General features: G+C 55.4%; 1 protein-coding gene across 4 annotated transcripts in view; it reads right to left on the reverse strand.

Moving 5' to 3' along the window:
- NFIC (nuclear factor I C) overlaps window positions 1-19395 on the reverse strand; it is a 70518-nt gene that overhangs the window by 40524 nt on the left and 10599 nt on the right. For all 4 annotated transcript variants that reach the window (XM_055547325.1, XM_055547319.1, XM_055547317.1 and 1 more), the window contains exon 2: window positions 12598-13129. In XM_055547325.1, coding sequence (XP_055403300.1) covers window positions 12598-13129 — 532 coding nt within the window. The remainder of the gene's footprint in view (window positions 1-12597; window positions 13130-19395) is intronic.

Here is a 19395-nt window from a genome sequence, read left to right on the forward strand (position 1 = left end):
CTTGCCCCAGGGCCTTTGCACTGGCTGTGCCCTCTGCTTCGGGTGCCCTTCCCCCAGTTCTTTGCACAACTGGTTCCTCCTCACTGCTCAGGTCTCAGCTCAAATATCAGGTCCTCAGACAGTCCCTCCCCAAACAGTCCATCACTCTGTATTCCTTAACTTTATTTTTCTCAACAGCCCTCATCATGAACTTGTTCTTTGTCCATCTCCCCCACACGACTGGGAACCTCACCAGGGCTGGATTTCTGTCTGTCTTGTTCATGGTGGTGTCCCCAGGACCTGGAAAAGGGCTTGGCATACAGTAAGTACTTAATAAATATTTATCAACTACCAAGAAGTTGTACTGACTGAGTGCATGCATGCCCCATGCTATCTTAACCCTTCACACGTCTGAACTCATTTCCCCGGGCAACCCTGAAAGGCAGCGTGTTTTACAGATGGTGATATGGAGGCCCAGAGAGGGTTGCCATTTTCCTGAGGTCATACAGCAAGCAGGTGGCAGGGCCAGCACCCCGGTTAAGACCCACTGCCTTACTTTGCTGATACTCCCTTGCCCAGATGGGGAAACTGAGGCTCAGGGACAGAAGGGACTAGCTGAGGGTCAGAAGCAGAGTGGGCTCTGTGCTTCCTGGGAAAGAGCAGAGCGATGATGAACAACATCAACAACAATAATAATAATGATGGTGCATTCTAACAATAGAGTTGACAAGAGTCAATAAAGGGTTTCCTCCATGGGTTGGTGCAGAGTCCTGGAGGGGAGACTTGGGGGACGCCAGCCCCTTTAAGAGCCTCCCCCTCCCCAGATGGGGCTGGCCCGGCCTCCCCTTATGTAAGCAGGCCAGCTGCCCTTGCATAACCCGGTTACATAAGGAAGCAGGGAACAGGCTTGTCCATCCGGCAGCAACCTGTCCCAGGCTGTCTGAGGGGCCGGCCTGGGGCATAGGAGCGCCGAGGCTGCCCAGAGCGGCCAGCGGGTGCAGCCCAATTCAAGGCCTTCTAGGGTGGCCCCTGTGTGGAGGATGTCCCAGACTCCCCCAGCCACAGCATCCCCTGGGCAGAAGTGAACGATTTCCAGCCTGAAAGTGGACAGGGGATATTCCCATTGCTCTGAAGGGGAACTGAGGCCCAGAGAAGGCAAGCGAGCAGCCTGCAGCTTCACAGCCCTGGGTAGAGAGGGTGGAGGTGGCAGGGCTGACTGACACCTGGGCCACATAACCTCTCAGTGCCTCTGTAAAATGGGGCTGCAGACAGGACCTTTCTCAACAGGGCCTGGTGTGCAGCTGGTACTCAATAAATGCAGCCTGAAACTCAGCTGCAATTAAAACCCTTTTAATACTGTTAACCAGCCTAACCCTTGCCTCATTTGACATTTGAGAAGCAGAGGTAACGAAGGAAGATGAAGAGGTAACTGCCCAATCCCAAGGGTGGGGGAACACCACGAGGCTCAAGCAATGCCATGAGCACAGAGGAGCACCAACTGTGTACCAAACCCTGACCCAGATACCATTCCATCTGCCTAGTGGCCGAGAGAAGAGAAGGAATTTTTCCCAGATGAAACCCACACGCCACCAGACACATGCAGCCACCATCTGACCATGTGGGGCTGGGACGTCTGGATGCGATGCTGCCCACCCCCACCCCAACGCAGGCACTTCAGCTCCTCCATCTTTGGGAGGCTGGGGGGTGGGGCTTGGGAGCAAAGCGGTGGCCCCCTCCTTTCCTCTTTCTCTGGGCACTGGCCCTTTAAGCCAGCAGGCTGCCAGGGCTTGTCCTGGAGTGACCCCAAGGGGCGGGTGTGGTCAGGAACAAGGGGCCCATTCAATTGCTGTTGCCGCCTCCGGGCAGCCCACAGGCTGGCCTGGGTGGTGAGGGGAGGAGACTGGCCAGGACCGGGGGAGAGAGACCGGGGGCTGAGACAGACAAAGAGACAGAGACCCAGACAGGGAGACTCCTGGCCTGGGCTGCATCTCTTGCCTCCCTGCTTCCACCACATCAAGGGTTTGAGGCCGGCCTACTCCCAGCCAGGCTGCAGCCCCAACTTGATCCAGCTGAGCCTGGCACCTGCTCACCAGCACCCAAACTCTCTAGGCCCAAAGGAGGGATCCTAGGACATTCTAAGAGAGGTCCCTGACACACCCCAAACAGCCCCTTCCTAGGGGACTTCTGTATTCCCTCAGATCTGCCAGTGAAATCGAAAAGTGAAAGTGTTAGTCACTTAGTCATAACCAACTCTTTTCGACCACCTGTGGACTGTAGCCTGCCAGGCTCCTCTGTCCATGGGATTCTCCAGGCAAGAATACTGGGTTGCCATGCCCTTCTCCAGGGGATCTTCCGGACCCAGAGAGCGAACCCAGGTCTCCTGCACTGGAAGCAGATTCTTTACCACCTGCGTTCGAATCCTGACTCTACCATTTAGCTGTGTGGCCTCAGGTTGTTGTCTTACCCTCCCTGGGTCTCAATTTTCCCATGTGTGAAATGTGGTTCATGATAATCCCTACCTTTGTGGGATTAAGGTGAAACAAAATGGTGTGAATAATCCCTGATATGTACTGAGGATTTACTTCTTAGCAAGCCCTCAGTATGCCTGCAGTTCCCCCCCCATAATGCACCCCAACATCCCAGACACATACAGACAACCCCTTCCTCCTGCCAGAGGTCACCAGGGTCAATTAGAGCTGCTGCCTTCCAGCGAGGACCTACTATGTGCTCTGTTCCCCCACAGCCTCTGGAAACACCCGGGGTTCCATGTCCCTACATGTGATAAACAACAGACTTTTATTGCGGATTAAACAAAATCCCGACTTATTCCTGGGCCCCTTAGTCCCAGCTTCTCACAGTCCTGCTACCAAACCTTTCCCCACAAAGGGGCCCCCATTCAAGCAGGCAGCCCCTGCCTCAGCAAGTCTGGAAAAAGCCTTAAAAAATCTCCCAAATCTACTTCTGTCTCCCTCTGTGAGGGTCTTTTCTAGAATACTCTGCTCAGTCACTAGACGTCTGAGGACAGGCTTACTCAACTCTGACCTGAACGTTCTGGATCCCTGCCAGAAAGAGAATTCTAGAACTTGCCCTGGATGTTCTAGAACCCAAGTTGAGAAATTTCAGAGCCCGTCCTTGGACATGAGAAAATCCCACAGGTGGAATTCTGGAAATTCTGAAATTCTGACCATGTGGCTCTGAACCTCCCTGGGAGAATTCTAGAATTGTCAAATGAAGATCCCAGCGTTGTTTGTTTGTTTGTTTTAATATTTATTTGGCTGCATCGAGTCTTAGTTTGCAGCATGTAAGATCTAGTTCCCTGACCCGGGATCAAACCTGAGTCCCCTATGTTGGGAGCATGGCGTCTTAGCCACTGGACCACCAGGGAAGTCCTAAGATCCTAGCTGTGAAGGGTCTAAAAACAGGCCTTGGGAACTCCAAAACTTGTCCTGTGGAGGATCTAAAACAGCCCCCCTGCCTCTCTTGAAACCTCTTTCCCACTTGCAAGCCATTTACCCTGAGGTACCAGTGGTATTTGCTCAGTCATGACCAACTCTTTGCAATCCCAAGGACTGTAGCCCACCAGGCTCCTCTGTCCATGGGGATTCTCCAGGCAAGAATACTGGGGTGGGTAGCCATTCCCTTCTCCAGGGAATCTTCCTAACCCAGGGATCGAACACAGATCTCCTGCAGAGCCCCCCTTGTCCCCCTATCCTGACGCCCACACAAGACAGCCTGGGACAGAAGGCAGGATAGAACGGACCCGAGGAAGGACCCTCTCTGGGCCTCAGTTTCCTGATGTGGACAAGAAACGCAGTGTTCCCACACGCCCCCTCCCTTGTCCCTCACTGACTCTGACCATCTGCGACTTCCTGCCCACACCCAGCTGGAGAGAGAGGGGCTGGACTGGCAGCTGTCTGCGGGGGTGGGGGGTGCCCGGAGATGTCCCTAGCTGCCCTCAGCCCCCCCTGGCTGGCCGGGCGTATGGCCAGAGTGGCAACTGCAGCCCCGCCACACTGGGGTGGCCGCCACAGGTGCATCAAGATGCTTCCTGCTTTCTGCCGGCTCCACATCTCTCGGGTCATCGGGAGCCTCAGCAGGTGTGGGCGCGCAAGCTGGGCACCCCAGCAGAGGTGCTCGGTCCGTGGGGGAGGGGTGATCTACTCAGGAAAGTGTTACTCGCTCAGTCCTGTCCGACTCTTTGCAACCCCATGGACTGCTGCCCGCCAGGCTCCTTTGTTCATGGGTTTCTCCAGGCAAGAACACTGGAGTGGGTAGCCATTCCCTTCTCCAGGAAAGAACTTAAAATTTCTGAGCACTTGTCATGCTGAGAGGTTCCTTTCTCAGAGATCATAACTTAACTTCAGTCTCTGAACACTGCCTCCACTCAGCCTGCAGATGAAGAAAGCAGAAGCCCAGAGATGGGCATTAACTTGCCCAAGGTTGCCCAGCTGGCCAGAGGGCAGAACTGGAGCTGGAAACACAGTAATGGTGATGATGATGATAAAGGCGGTAATGCTCAGTCGTGTCCAACACTTTTGTGACCCCATGGACTGTAGCCTGTCCGTGAGATTTTTCAGGCAAGAATACAGGAGTGGGTTGCCATTTCCTTCTCCAGGGTATTTTCCCCACCCAGGGATTGAACCTGGGTCTCTTGCATTGCAGGCAGATTTTTTACCAATTGAGCCACGAGGGAAGCCCTAATAGTAACTATGATTATATTACCATCACTGGTTTTGTTTTTATTACTTATCATTGCATAATAATAGAGGATGTATATCTTGCCTGGAAAATCCCATGGGCGGAGGAGCCTGGTAGGCTGCAGTCCATGGGGTCGCTAAGAGTCGGACACAACTGAGCGACATCACTTTCACTTTTCACTTTCATGCATTGGAGAAGGAAATGGCAACCCACTCCAGTGTTCTTGCCTGGAGAATCCCAGGGACGGGGGAGCCTGGTGGGCTGCCATCTCTGGGGTCACACAGAGTCGGACACGACTGAAGTGATGCAGCAGCAGCAGCATTATTCATTATTACTATCATTTTTTAAAAATTTTGAAAATGAAGCCTAGTTGAGTTACAAATTATCACTAACAACAAAGAATTTTTTTTTAAATTGTGGTAGAATATCAATCGGAGAAGGTGATGGCACCCCATTCCAGTACTCTTGCCTGGAAAATCCCATGGGTGGAGGAGCCTGGTGGGCTGCAGTCCATGGGGTTGCTAAGAGTCAGACACAACTGAGCGACTTCGCTTTCACTTTTCACTTTCATGCATTGGAGAAGGAAACGGCAACCCACTCCAGTGTTCTTGCCTGGAGAATCCCAGGGATGGGGGAGCCTGGTGGGCTGCCATCTCTGGGGTCGCACAGAGTTGGACATGACTGAAGTGACTTAGCAGAATATCAATAGCATAAAATTCCCCTGGTGGCTCAGCAGTAAAGAATCTGCCTGCAATTTGAGAGACCCAGGTTTGATCCCAGGTTGACAAGATCTCCTGGAGAAGGGAATGGCTACCCACTCCAGTATTCTAACCTGGAGAATCCCACAGACCTAGAGGAGCCTGGCGGGCTACAGTCCATAGGGTTGCAAAGAGTCGGACATGACTGAGCAACTAACACCACCATTTCCATTGTTATTTTATTTATTTTTTGGCACGTGGGATCTTAGTTTCCCAACCAGGGATTGAACCCATGCCCCTGGCATTGGAAGCACAGGGTCCTAACCATTGGAACCACCAGCGGAGTCCCCCAAATTCACCACCTTGGCCATTTCTAAGTGCACAGTTCAGTGGCACTGGATACCTTCACACTGCCTTGCAACCACCCCCACCATCATCTCCAGAACTGCCTCATTTTCCCAAAGGAAAACTGTCCCCATTAACTGACCCCCCCCCAGAGCCCCTGGGCCCACCATCTACTTCCTGTCTCTCTAGATCTGGCTCCTCTAAGACCTCCTGTGAGTGGAACCAGACAATGTGTCCTTTTGTGTCTGCTTCTCTCATTGAGCATCATGTTCTCAGGGTCCATCCACGATGTAACGTGGGTCAGGATCTCTTTCGTTTTTAAGGCACCAAATTATGTTTGAGCCTGGAGGAGGACATGGCAATCCACTCCAGTATTCTTGCGTGGGGAATCCCATGGACAGAGGAGCCTGGTGGGCTACAGTCCACGGGGTTGCAAAGAGTCGGACACCAGTGAAGTGACTTAGCACGTATGTTTGAGCACCTACTGTATGCCAGGCCCTCTCCTAGCACTCTTCATGCATTATCTTACTTAACCCCATATAGCCCAGCGAAGCAGGCACCATCTGTTTCACTCCCTTTTCAGAGGGAAGGCAACTGAGGCCCAGAGCAGTGATGTCACCTGCCCAAGGCTACATGGCACATGAGCGGTGGGATCTCAACCTGGGCCGTCTGGCTACAGATGTCATCCCTACCTCTTCCTGACACAGGGCTCCCACCTGCTGCATTAGCAGCATCCTCGGCACCGCTAACCAGGAGCCCAGAGGCCTCCCACCACCACTATAAATACATCATCAGCTGGTGTCTGGACCTCACCCCTGGGCAGTCACCTCCCCTGCACGGACAGACAGCTGGTCCACCTGGCTTCCCTGCCCTGGGGGAGTCCAAGCTGTGAGGAGCCCCTCACTCCTCCACCACCCAGACACCTGGCTTCCAGTGGGGGCCCATCCTCGGTTACAGGCACCCCGGATGGTTCTCTAGATGCTCTGAGGTTCTTTCCCGCTTTGCCTCCTGGGGCTGGGGAGAGGATCTGGGAAGGAATTGAGCATTTATTGAGCACCTGTTTTATGCTATCTAGGGGTCACGGACTCCAACTGTCAATGCAGTGGACACAACACAGTTACTTTTTCCACTCTCTAGGTGGGAAAATGAAGGGTCAGAGAGAGGAGTACATCTCACATAGCCTGGAACAAGTGTGGACACAAATTGTGTCCATCATACAAGCAAATGCCCACCCTCACATGCTCTCCTGTCCACATCCATCCTGTCTCCCTGGCACAGTGTCCTGGGCTGGAATGGAGATTAACAGAGGTTCGAAGAGATGGGGGACCCTCCCTCCATCACGGTCCAGCTTGCTTCTCTCCGTGGCCCCACAAGGCCCTACCTTCCTGGCTCAGCTCTCCTCCAACCTCAGAACAGAGAGGGCAGGGCTCTGCCCTAAGTCACACAGCAAGCCCAGGCAGGGCTGAAGCCGACCCAGGCTCCTTCAATCCAGACCCTTTCTCCTGCCATCCGAGCCCAGGCTGCACTTTATGAGGATCCCGGCCCCCAGGCTGGGGCACGGTAGCCACTTCAGGGAGGTTCACCAATATTCATTCATTTGTTCACTATGTATTCTGGGCCAGCTCTCTTCACCATCTGTACAACTGGGAGGGTGTGGTTCCATTCAGTAACCCCAAAAGCAGTTTTCCGTTTTTTCCTTTAGTGGTTTTGAGGACTCAGGATCTGTGGGTTCTAATGCTGCTCTACCTCTTAGGAGCCATGTGACCCTAGACAAGTGATTGACCATCTCTGGGCCTGTTTTCTTACTGAAACACGGGAGTAGGTAATAGTTGCTGCCTCCCTGGGTGGTGAAAGTGAAAGTGTTAGTCGCTCAGTCGTGTTAACTCTGCAACTCCATGGAATGTAGCCCACCAGGCTCCTCTGTCCGTGGAATTCTCCAGGCAAGAATATTGGAATGGGTGGACATGCTCTCCTCCAGGGGATCTTCCCGACCCACGGATCGAACCTGGGTCTCCTGCATTGCAGGCAGATTCTTTACCATCTGAGCCACCAGGATGGTCTCCCTGGGTGGTGGAGAGAATTAAACCAGATGTGGGGCAGGCTCAGCATCGGGTATGCAATACACGTCCGCTGTTACTATCATCTGTTGCTATGATTGCTTCCCAGGTTCATCCAAGAGGGGTGGGGACCCCTCCCCCCTCGATCCTTCTGCCCCCTTCCTGGGCACCCTGGGCAGCCCCTTGAGCAGCTGTGAGCTTCCCAAGCAGGCCCCTGCCCACAGTGCCGTTCCAGGAGGTTGGCACCGAACAAGGCGGGAACAGGAGGCGGGAATGGGAGGCCAGCCCACAGCGGCGTCAGCAGATGGGCACCATCTGGGCTGGCGGCTTGGGGCGGGCTGGCAGCTGCCGGAGCGGGCGGGCCTGGCAGCCCCTCCCCCACCCGCCCTGGCACGGTGCCCGCCCGCCTCAGGTTTCTCAGGCCGCCAGAGGGGGCGGGGAGGCCTGGCTGGGCTCTGGGGCTGGGCAGACAGCTTCTCTCTCTGGGCCCTGCTTCCTCCGGGCTCCTTCCCAAACGAGAGGCCGGGGAGGAGGCCCGGCCTTCCCACTGCCAGGCAGCGGTCCTCAGCCCCACCCTCCAGCCCTTGTGCTTGGGACCATTCCAGCCCCAGGGCCTTTGCACTGGCTATGCTCCCCCAATGGCCTGGCACACTCTCACTCAAATCTCCCTGTGGTCCAGCCAGAGTACCTGCCATGCCTCTCCACGCCCCTCCCTGTCCTTAGCTTTTTATTAATTTAACTGAGAATTGTCAGCTTCCCCATCTCCTGCTCAATGGCACATCCACCCACAAAGGGCATGCAAGCAACAAGCAGCCCCACTGTCCCAAGGCAGAGCTCATGTCACTCCCCTCATCAGGGTCCCCCAGCTGTCCCCTAGGCCACCCTCAGGGCACACATGGAGTCCACTCCTGGAATCAGGGCCCCGTGTCTGCAACGATGCCAGATCGATGCCCAAGGCAGCCAAGTTCGGCCCAAGGTGGTGCCCTGGGCTCTGAGGAGCCTGGCATCCCCAGCGCCAAAGGGATCTTCTCCCAGCTCGTCCCCACTCTTCAATCCTCCAAAATAAACCTGGGGAGGGAGGCCTGGGATTCCTCCTTGGGGTGGGGCCCCAGCAATCCATCTGACAGCCCCAGGGAGAAACAGAGGCTGTGGGGGTGGGGGGAGCCGAGCCTCATCCCCGGGTCTGGGGACAGGGGATGGCTGAGTGTGTGGGTCTCCGTGTGTCTCTTCCTGTCTCTGGGTCCTCCTGTGTCTCTGGGTCTCTCTCACTGGCATTCTGTTGGCCCCGAGGCCCCACATCTGACACCCGAGGTGGTATACCTCCTTCCAGACAAATGGCAGGTACCCATCTCAACATCCTGCCTGTGACCTGTCCCAGAAGTCAAGCAAGGCCTGCTTTCCTCACTCCCCATCAACCCCATGGCCTCCCTGCAGGGCTGGTTTGAGTGGCCACTGTGCTCTGACCTTGGCCCAAACGCCATGCAGCCCTGAGACCCACAAGGGGAGAGGAGAGAAGAGGTGGCCAGTTCTCTCTGCCATCAGATGACTGCTTGGCTAAGAACAGAGACGTAACTCTGGTCCAGATGGGGATGGGGGTCCTGCGATGGAAGTCGGGGATCTGGGGCTCAGCAGGGGGTTCTGGGTGGCAGCCTCAGCTTGGGAATCCTGGAGGAAGCTCTGGTTAGTAGAAGCCTAGAACACAGACCCAGCCCAGAGGTGGCTAAGCCACATAGACTGGACATCCACATCCTACACTGCAACTCGCTTCCATCCCCTTCTGCCACTGAGCATGGAGGGCTAGCAGGGGTGCCAGCAACAGAAGCGGTGCTGTGCTTAGTCGCTCAGTCGTGTCCGACTCTTTGTGACCCCATGGACTGTGCCCCACCAGGCTCCTCTGTCCATGGGAATTCTCCAGGCAAGAATACTGGAGTAGATTGCCATGCCCTCCTCCAGGGGATCTGCCTAGCCCAGGGATCGAATTCAGGTCTCCCGCATTTCAGGCGGATTTTTACCGTCTGAGCCACCAGGGAAGCCCAAGAATACTGGAGTGGGTAGCCTAACCCTTCTCCAGGGGATCTTCCCAACCCAGGAATCGAACCTGGGTCTCTTGCATTGCTGGCAAATTCTTTACCAGCTGAGCTACCAGGGAAGCCCCAGCAACAGAAGTTGCCCATGTCCAAACCCTAATTCTGCCCTTTGCTAACTGTGACCTTGGGCAGCGCAGGTAACATCTTCCAGGGTACTTTTTACTTTCCTTCTTTTGAGGCTTCCGTTTCCTCATCTGTACAATGGATACGATTCCTGCCTCGCAGGCTTGCCATGAGAATGGAAAATAATTGCTAAGTCCTCAGAAAAACTGCTTGACAGAAAGAAAGTGGCACTGGGAGTTGGGGTTTAGAAGCATAAGTAGGAGTCTTCCAGATGGGAATGACATCCACAGCAGAGGGAACCATATGGGCAAAGGCATGGAGGTGGGAAATTATAACCCTAGTAAGGATGATAATAATAATGGTCCAAGAAAAAAAATAAATAACGGTCCACAAAGTCTTATCCCTGTGTTGGGTACTTCTCTCCATGACCCCACAGGGGTTATTTGTCGAACACTTTTATCATAAGAATCAAACATTCCTACAGCTATTTTTGATTGTCTCATTTTAAAGACAAGGAAAGCAGGCACAGAGAGATTCAGTGACTTGTTTTGGGTAACCCAGCCGCCAGGCAGTCAGGCAGGAGGCTGAGCTGGGGTTGGGCTCCCTGCCCAGCCCTCGAACCCGACCCTCACTCCGGGTCAGCTGGGGCGTGTTTGAGTGACAGTCCCCTGGGATGATGGAGCTGGCTGGAAGCAGGAGAGGGTTCAGCCTTGACCTTCCCCAGCCCTCATGCGAGGAGGTTGACCAGATCGGCTAGCAAAAGCATGGCCGACGGACATGAAGGTGTCAGTGGAGGCCTGGAGGCCCCGCCTGCCTGCTGAGCTGAGTGGGGGAGGGGGTCGATGGGGGAGGGGAGGCGCCCGGAGATTGTGCTGACGCCGGCAGAAAACTTGCTTCAAAATTTTATCAGCTCAGCGCGGAGGAGGTGGGGGTGGGGCTGGGCGAGGAGGATGGATGTGGTGGGAGAGACCGGGACCTGCATGGTAATGAACGCTGCAGCCCCTAGGCTGCCCGTGCCCTCCCCTTCCCCCATCACAACGGCCTCAACAGTCACCTTGTCTACCCCTCTGCTTCTGGCCCCATCGAATTCCCGAGAGGGGTGAGGGATGGGGCAGATGGGGTCAAGGTCAAGGAATCAAGGTCAAGACTGGGAACTCTGGCCTGGCTTTCCCCCCTACACACCATGGTGACCAGGAGACCTCATGGAAGGCTCACAGCACCGCTGGGAGTTGGCCTCGTTGTTCCTCCCACTGTACAGAGGAGGAAACTGAGTTACAGTCCAGAGTCACACAGCCGGCACACGACACAGGGCAGGGCTGTGATCAGAAGCTGGGCGGTCCTGCCTGGAGTCCCCACTTCTTCTCATTGCCCCACCCCCGCTCCTCCCAAGCCCTCCCCAATCATTTCTGGTTGTGTGATCAAGTGGGTGCCTGTGGGGCTACCGGTGGTGGGACTGGGTCTTCAAACCGAGTGCACCCACCTGACACGCTCAGGCAGCCCGGGTGTGTGCAGGTTCACGCCCACAAGGGTACCAGGCTCAGCTTGGGTGGGAATAGCAGGGCACGGGACTTGTGCCAGTTAGGTTCTCCAGGGCACACCTGATTCCATCCACATGAAGACAGTCACAGCTGCCACCCGCCACACAGCAGACCAGAGTTCAACACGCGACACACACCATCTCCAAGAATCTCCCCAGGCCCAATCCAGGTAGGAACTTGGATAACCTCATGTGACAGCTCCACTGGGCACACCACCAGGAAGCAGTGGGTCCGTGAAGCCCACTGCCCGCGCAACCAGGCCCTGCCCACGACCACCAGGACCTGTTGACGTTCAGATCTGGGCCACCCGTCCAGCCTCTGCACCTCTGCCCAGGCTGCTGACCCCCTGGGAGAGCCCCATGCTCATCACTGCCCAGTCATCCTGCAGAGCTCAGCTCAGGGGAGCCTCCTTCTCCAGGAAGCTGTCCTGGATTTCTCCATCCTCACAAACCCCACTGGTCTCCATGTGGACCATTTGACCACAGAGCCAGCAAACACCAGAAACACCTAGCTAGAAGGGCGGGAGTAGGGAACCCCGACGACCAGAGAGATTGATGACACAGCTCAAGTCACACAGTGCCCCAGCTTCCCACTTGGCATCAACATGACACCTGTCAGGACTCTGGGGAAGGTCTGAGTCGATCAACCAGCATTCAGTGGGCCACCCAGCACCCTTCCAGCTTTCGCAGGAAGGATAAGGCTGCCCCTCTCCCACCTGTCAGTGGCCCATCCTCACCCCTGTTGCCAACAGACCTTCTGGGACAGCATCTCATTTCCTGTGGCCTGCCACCCCGCTTGGACCCCCAGGACACACCTGCCCCCTACCTCACTCTCCCCATGAACCGGATCTCTTTCCCTTACACTTCACATGGCACGTGCCTAGTCCATCTGACTTTCCCCGCACCTGCCTCCTCCCTTTGACTTGAAGAAGGCCCGCCTCCTTGCTCAAACCTTGCGAGACACGCCTCCCTCCTTGGACCTCTAATAGGTCAGCCTCCTCCACCCCCACCAACCCCTCGCAGGCCACTGGACCTGCCTCCTCGCTCAGACCTGCGAGCCTGGTTCATGCCCCTGAGACAGGCACATCCCCAGCCCTCTCCACCTCCAGCCCGGTGCATGCGCACGCCCTTACCTCGCTCCCGCACGAAGTAGGCCAGGTAGAGGTCGAGCTCCTTGACCGCCACGCCGATGTGGTGCGGCTGCACGCAGAGCACCGGGTGGCCGCACTGCGCCGCCTTGACCAGGCGCTCGCCGTCGGTGCTCTCCAGGGGGATGCCCTTGAAGAGGATGACCATGACCAGGTCCAGCCGCCACACCTTGTCAGCCTGACGCAGGCAGTCGATGCGGCGCATCTTGCCCTTCTGGTCAGGGTTGGAGAGCACACAGCCCGGCGCCTTCTTGCCGGTGATGGCCAGCACGAAGTCCTCGCGGCACTCGGGCCGGATGTCCTTGCGCAGCTTGGCCAGCAGCCGCGATGCCCACTTCTGCTTGACTTCGGCCTTCTCACCCAGCAGCTCGTCCTTCACCGCCCGCTCCTCATCCTTTGACATCCGCTTCTCATGCTTCTTGAAGTACTTGCGCTTCCGCGCCTGCAGGTTGAACCAGGTGTAGGCGAAGGCGCGGACGTGAGGCAGCAGCGCCTCGATGAAAGGGTGGAACTCATCCTGCGGGGCGGGAGAGGCCAGAGATCAGGAGGCGCCTGGGGCCTCTGGACCCACTGCCCGGCCCAGAAGACTGAGGCTGCAGAGGCCCCAGGCAGACACATTGGAGGGATGGTGGAGCAGAGGTGTGCAGAGGTTCTCTGCAGATACCTCCAAACTCCCAGGGAAAAAACAGGGCCAGAGGGGTCCAGCAGAAGTTCACTGGATCATCTGAGAACCCATTGCCCCGATGGGGAAACTGAGGCTCTGATCATGGTGGAAGGCACAGGCCAAGGAAGCCAGTCATGGAGGGCTGTCTTGAACTCCAATGTACAGGCAGTACAAGCTGAGGGTCCCAGGTGGAAATTGATGTGGACCCACTGAACAGATGGGGAAAACTGAGGTTGATAGAATAGTAGTGGCATGGATCCATTCTCTGCCTTCTAGAACTGGGGTCAGCAAACTTTAAAAGTACCATAAAGAACTGGTAGTGAGTATTTTAGTCTCTGTTGCAAGACGCCACAGAGATGTGACCACATGGCAGTGTTTCTGTAAAACTTTATTTATGAACACAGAGAGTGGGCCTTGGGCCCTGGGACTGTACTTTGCAAAGCACTGAACTAGAGCGTGAACTCAAATGTCCAAAGCAGGGCTGAGCACACACTGGACACTGACAATTCAGGAACAGACGGCTCGCAGCGTCACTTGTCTGCCAGACCCACTGCTCGGCAGAGGAAGCTGACATGAGATGGAGGTTCAAGGGCTGCCTCTACTGGCTCTTGGCAGTGATGAAAAAATGAGGACAAGATATCTTTTCTATAGCCCAGAGATACAGACAGAACCAGCTGAGGTCCACAGGCCAAGAGGTCCACAGGTCCACTGGGGCCTACTGTATGTCAGGGGCTAATGAAAGGGTGGGGTGGGGTGGGGCAGTTCCTATATAGACCCATTGCAGGGGCAGGGAGAGCTGAGGCCCAAGGAGGCAAGATCAGAATGCAGCAGAGAAAGGGAGCTCAGGCATGGAGATTCAGAGCTGGAGAGAGGGGTTCCTGGGGGCCAGTTCACCCTAGCCTGCCCCCCACAGACCCATTCCACAGATGGAAAAACTGAGGCCCGAGGAGGGCCAGAGACCTGCCCAGAGCTGTGATTTCAATACCCCCGCCCCCACTGCCTGAGTGGGGCTACTGAGCAGCCGCAACACCCATTTTACGGATGAAGAAACTGAGACCCCAAGAAGAGACTCAGTCACGAGGAGCACAGCTGGGACAGGAAGCCACACCTAACCAACTTCTCCATGGAAACAACAGCAGCCCTCCCCACTGTTGGGCCCCTAGGAGAATAATGGGGCCATGGGAGGCCCCTTTCCTCTTCTCTGGGGGTGGGAGGAGGCTGTCTCATTCTTGCCATTTTCAACAAGGGAAACTGAGTCTGCAGAACATCCCTGGGATGTTCTCAAGGGGTGAGAATTTCTCAAGGGGTGAGAAATTCAAGGAGAAAGGAAGACAGAGAAGAGAAATTTCAATCCCTACTCTCGCCTGGGGGCTGCACTGGGCTTCTTGAATGGAGGTTACGTCTCTCCCTGGCATGTGAATCTCATTATCTGCCCAGCTCTCCAAAGCCTGCATTATGCTATTATTATTATTGTTATTATTGTTGTCGCCGTAACGATTAGTTGCTTACAATCTTCTAGCAGCAGGAAAAGGCCCGAGGCTCCACTATGCCTTGTATGACGGGGAGGCTAAGCTCAGAGACAGGCAGAGACCTGACTGAGGTCCCGGAGGCTCTCAGGGTCTGTGTGAGGACATGAACCAAGACCCTGTCTGCCCCTTTCTCGGAACAGCCTGCTCTCCATGAGGCAGGGGTCTCTCAGGAAGATGGTGACACAGTTGCTCTGGGCTACCAGCTGGTTTCCAGGTGGATGTGGCCAGGCTCGGTCCCACCTCCAAGCCTGGATGCACATGGTACTCCCCGCCTCAGGTGCCCCCTCCCTGTCCTGTACCCCAACTCCCCTGGGCCACCTGTACCATGGGTGCTGGGGGTGGGAGACGACCTCAGATCTCCTCTATTACTGAGGGTCTGAAAATAGCCTTCTGTCCTCATGGGGCGGGGCAGGATGGGGTACTGTTTGTGCCAGCCCAGCCCCCTCTATGCCAATGTCCCCCGACATGTGAGTCACCGTAACAGCTGTGGCAGGGACTGGACCTTACAGCCCCTTTCCCCCACCCTACCGTGCCCCGGCTGACCTGCTGAGGGGCTGTCTCCTGCCAGGTCCCCTCCAACCTCAGAGGCGCTTTTCCTGTGTCACCATGTCACCCAACATGCCAGCCCCAGGGGTGGGGAGCGGCTCGCCCAGGGTCACACAGCTGATCTGCAGACCTGGGTCCAGAGCCTGGGAGTCTGGCCAGAGAATCGGGGCAGGGAATACATGGAGGCATGGCGCACTGTCCCCCATGGAGGGAACACCATGGTAGAAGGAGGCCTGTCATCCGAGGCCTGGAGCTTATTGGGGGAGTGATCAGAGGGAGCTGGGAAGGGGCAGTTGGGGTGTCAGCCAGCTGAACGGGGGTGCTATCTCCTTCTAGCATAGGAACCCCCTTATCTGCCCAGCTCTCAAAAGCCTGAATTATGCTATTATTATTGTTGTTGTTGCTAGGATTATTTTGGGCCCAGATCCTACCTCTCCCTGAACCCCTTTGCCTCTGAGCCCCCTCCCGTTTGATGAGTTCTCTCCTTTTCCTTCTCCTCCCCTCTCCAAGCCCCCTCACCCCTGCCGTATGCCTACCCCCTCCTCCCTGGGCCCTCTCTGGGGAAAGATGCCAGGGAGGTGGGCAGGGGCGGGAGCCCACGTCACTGGTGACCCCAGCTGGTTCTGGAGGAAGGAAGACAAACAGCCTGTAACTGGGTCATGGACCTGCTGCCTGAGCCTCCACGTCCTCCCAGGGAGGTCAACCCAGGTGAGAGGCAGGCCTGTCGCTCTCTTTGTCCCACAAGACCTGTGACAACCAAGGCCTCTTCCCCAGACATTTCCCAATGCCCTCACTGGTTGACAGGGCAAGGGAGACAGCCAAGGAAAGCTAGAAGCCAAGAATCCTCCTGAACTCCTACACATCCCTCAAAACCCCATCTCCAATGTTCCTTCCTTAAGGCAGCCTTTCCTGCTTTCCTCAGGGTTCTCCCAGAACTAGCCTGGACCACACAGCTGGGCATTTTCAAGTCCAGCTCAGTCGGTCTCCCCTAACCCTGAGGCCCAGGGTTGAGGCACCTGCCGCCAGGCAGACTGGAGGGAACGAGCTTGGATGACAATGGCCTCCATTTTCACCTTCTGTATGATCCAGGAACAGATCACTGCCATGCCTTGGGCATCAGTTTCTCATCCTGTACAATGGGCAAAAAGGGACCTGGCACCCTGCTGGGGATCAGTGGGGAGCTTATTCACTGCTCTGGTAATCACAGATGCAAGGTTAAGGAAGACAGCAAGAAACCCCAGAAACCTTACTTGGCCCACTGGGACTTCACAAGCTAAAAAGTATAATAAAATGTCAAGCTGGACTTCTTTGGTGGTCCAGTGGTTAAGACTCTGTGCTTTGACTGCAGGGGACATGGGTTTGATTCCTGGTTGGGGGACTAAGAATTCCGAAAATTTTACTTGGCCAAAGAAGACAGCAGCAGCTGGCAGGCAGACGCTTGGGTCCAAGCCTTCGCTGGGCACTATGGACTGGCCAACTGTGCTCTGGGCTGTGTCCCTTACTGGGCCTCCCCGTGGCTCACCCACTCTGAGAGTCCAGGACAGCAAACCAGGATGTCAAGCTCCAATTTCCAAACCAAAAGTTTTCCACAAAGCATTTCTCTCCTCAGTGACTCAACGAATGTTACTGAGAATCTCTTGTCCACCTCCTAAGTGCTCATCCCAAAACTCCTGTGCATCCTTCAAAGCTCAGGTTCCAATGTCCCTTCCTCCAGGTAAGCCCACTGTTAAGTGTCAAACAGCAGAACTCATATTTGAATGCAGGCCCATTTGGTGCCAGACTAAGTGTTCTTGCTAGTGATTCCTCCTTCCAAGTTCAGAGCATCATAGCTTATGAACAGCTCTTATCCAGTGAGGGAAAAATACATTTGATGGTTCAACAAACATCTCTTGAGTGCCAGCTCCATGCATGATGCTGGGGCCCAGCAGAGCCCTGGGCTCAGCCCTCACCTGGATCCTGATTTGGACAGGGATGGATATTAAACAAGCTAGGAAATGTAATAAAATGTCAGGTTGGTTGTCCAGTGGTTAAGACTTTGCACTTCAACTGCAGGGGGCATGGGTTCAATCCCTGGTTGGGGGACTAAGATCCCACAAGCTGCAGCCAATAAATAAATAAAACAGGGAATTCCCTGGTGATCCAGGGGTTAGGACTCCGCCTCCACACTCTCAATGCTGAGGGTCTGGGTTTCACCCCTGGTTGGGGGACTAAGATCCCACAAGCTTGGAGGTGTGGCTAAAAAAATAAATAAATGAAAGACAGAAAGAAGGAAAGAAAGCGAAAGAAAGGAAGGATGGAACAAAAAAGAAAATGTCAAGTTGAACAATGTGCTCTAAAGAAATTTAAAGGAGTTTGTGGGGGAGCGGTCCAAGGAGTCCCCTGGGGATGGTTCTTTTTAGTTGGAGGTGGTCAGGGAGGGTCTCTCATAGGAGAGGACACTTGAACAAAGACCTAAAAGATGAGCATCCATGGTAGGAGCTTTCCAAGTGGAGAACACAGCACATGCAAAGGTCCTGAGGCAGGATCATGCCTTATGTTTGGAGAGAACGGGGGGGGAGGACAGTGAGGCTGGAGCAGAGTGAGTGAGAGGGAGAGGAAAAGAGGGCGGGCAGGGAGGGGATGGGCAGGTCAGGCAGGGCCTTTGAGGATCTCCTGGGAAGGCCTTGGGTAAACTAAGTCCAGGGAGTAGAAAACCTGGCAAAGTGACCAGTGAGTCTGAGCCCTGAATCTCCTGACTTTACTCTCTGTGCCCTGTGGTCCTGGGTGGATGCTGAGCCAGAAGGTTCGGGTGTGAGGGAGAGAGACGGGGAGCAAAGCTGAACATTTACTGAGCTCTCAACTCTACAAAATGGGAAAAATTGTTGTACCCACTGTCCAGAGGGAAAGACTGAGGCACAGAGCCCTGAAGCCACTGGCCCACAGCCACAGAGCCAGGAAGGAGCTGAGATGGGACTTGAACCTGGGTCCCATGACCTTGAACTTCCTGATCCTTGGCCCCACTGCCAGCTCCCCCAACCCCCCAAGCTCGGGGTCTGGTCATTCCTCAGGGCTTCCTGTTCTGTACCCCACCTGCTTTCTCTGAATCCCATGTGGCCCCCTTCTGCTGCTCAGCCCTGGGTCACGTGCCACCTCCTCCTCGGGAAGCCAAAGCAGCAGCCGGGTCCTGCCATCCCCTCACTACACTGCAGCCCCTCGAGGGCGTGGCTTTGATCTGTTTCTTCACTGCTGCTTCAATGGCATCCAGATTAGAAAGCACCAACTTCATCCTCTGCTTGTTCCCAAGGCACACACCCCAGTCGACGAAGGAAGCCGGTTCCCACATGGGTCTGGTCAAACTCAGGGAGACCCTGTACAGGGCTAGGCAGGTAGGGGAGGAAAGACCAAGAGAAAAACCCTGGTGGTGGTGGTGGTGGTTAGGGCTCAAGGTTCTGGGGAGTCACGGTTGCCCCTGGCTCCCAGCTTGCCCCGAGCAGATAGTGACAGAAGGCAAGGAGGACGAGCCGGAAAATGCCTATGGGGTGTTTAATCCAGCTATCAGTTTCTGTGCTAAGTCACTTCAGTCGTGTCTGACTCTTTGCCACCCCATGGACTATAGCCCACCAGGCTCCTCTGTTCATGGGATTCTCCAGGCAAGGATACTGGAGTGGGTTGCTATGCCCTCCGCCAGAGGATCTTCCTGACCCAGAGATCGAACCTGTGTCTCTTGCATCTCCTGCCTTGGCAAGCAGGTTCTTTACCACTAGTGCCACCTGGGAAGCTGCAGTTCTTAGTTTAGTGACAACCATCATCACAGCCAAGCTTATTTGGCACCGACTGTATACCAGGCCCCAAGCTAAGGTTGAAGCATGCAAGGAAGGACTAGGTCACCTGCCTAGAGATACACAGCCACCTAGGCAGGATCTACATGCATATCCAAGGCCAACCTGGGTTCCTGCCTCTTGACCCCAGGCAGGGCACACGTGTGTGCACATCTGTGTGCCTACCTGTGTGGGAGTGTGAGCTTTGGGGACGGCACATCCAGGGTTCACTCGCACCCAGGCCACG

The sequence above is a fragment of the Bubalus kerabau genome, chromosome 1, assembly GCF_029407905.1.
Source record: "Bubalus kerabau isolate K-KA32 ecotype Philippines breed swamp buffalo chromosome 1, PCC_UOA_SB_1v2, whole genome shotgun sequence".
NCBI classification, from domain to species: domain Eukaryota; kingdom Metazoa; phylum Chordata; class Mammalia; order Artiodactyla; family Bovidae; genus Bubalus; species Bubalus kerabau.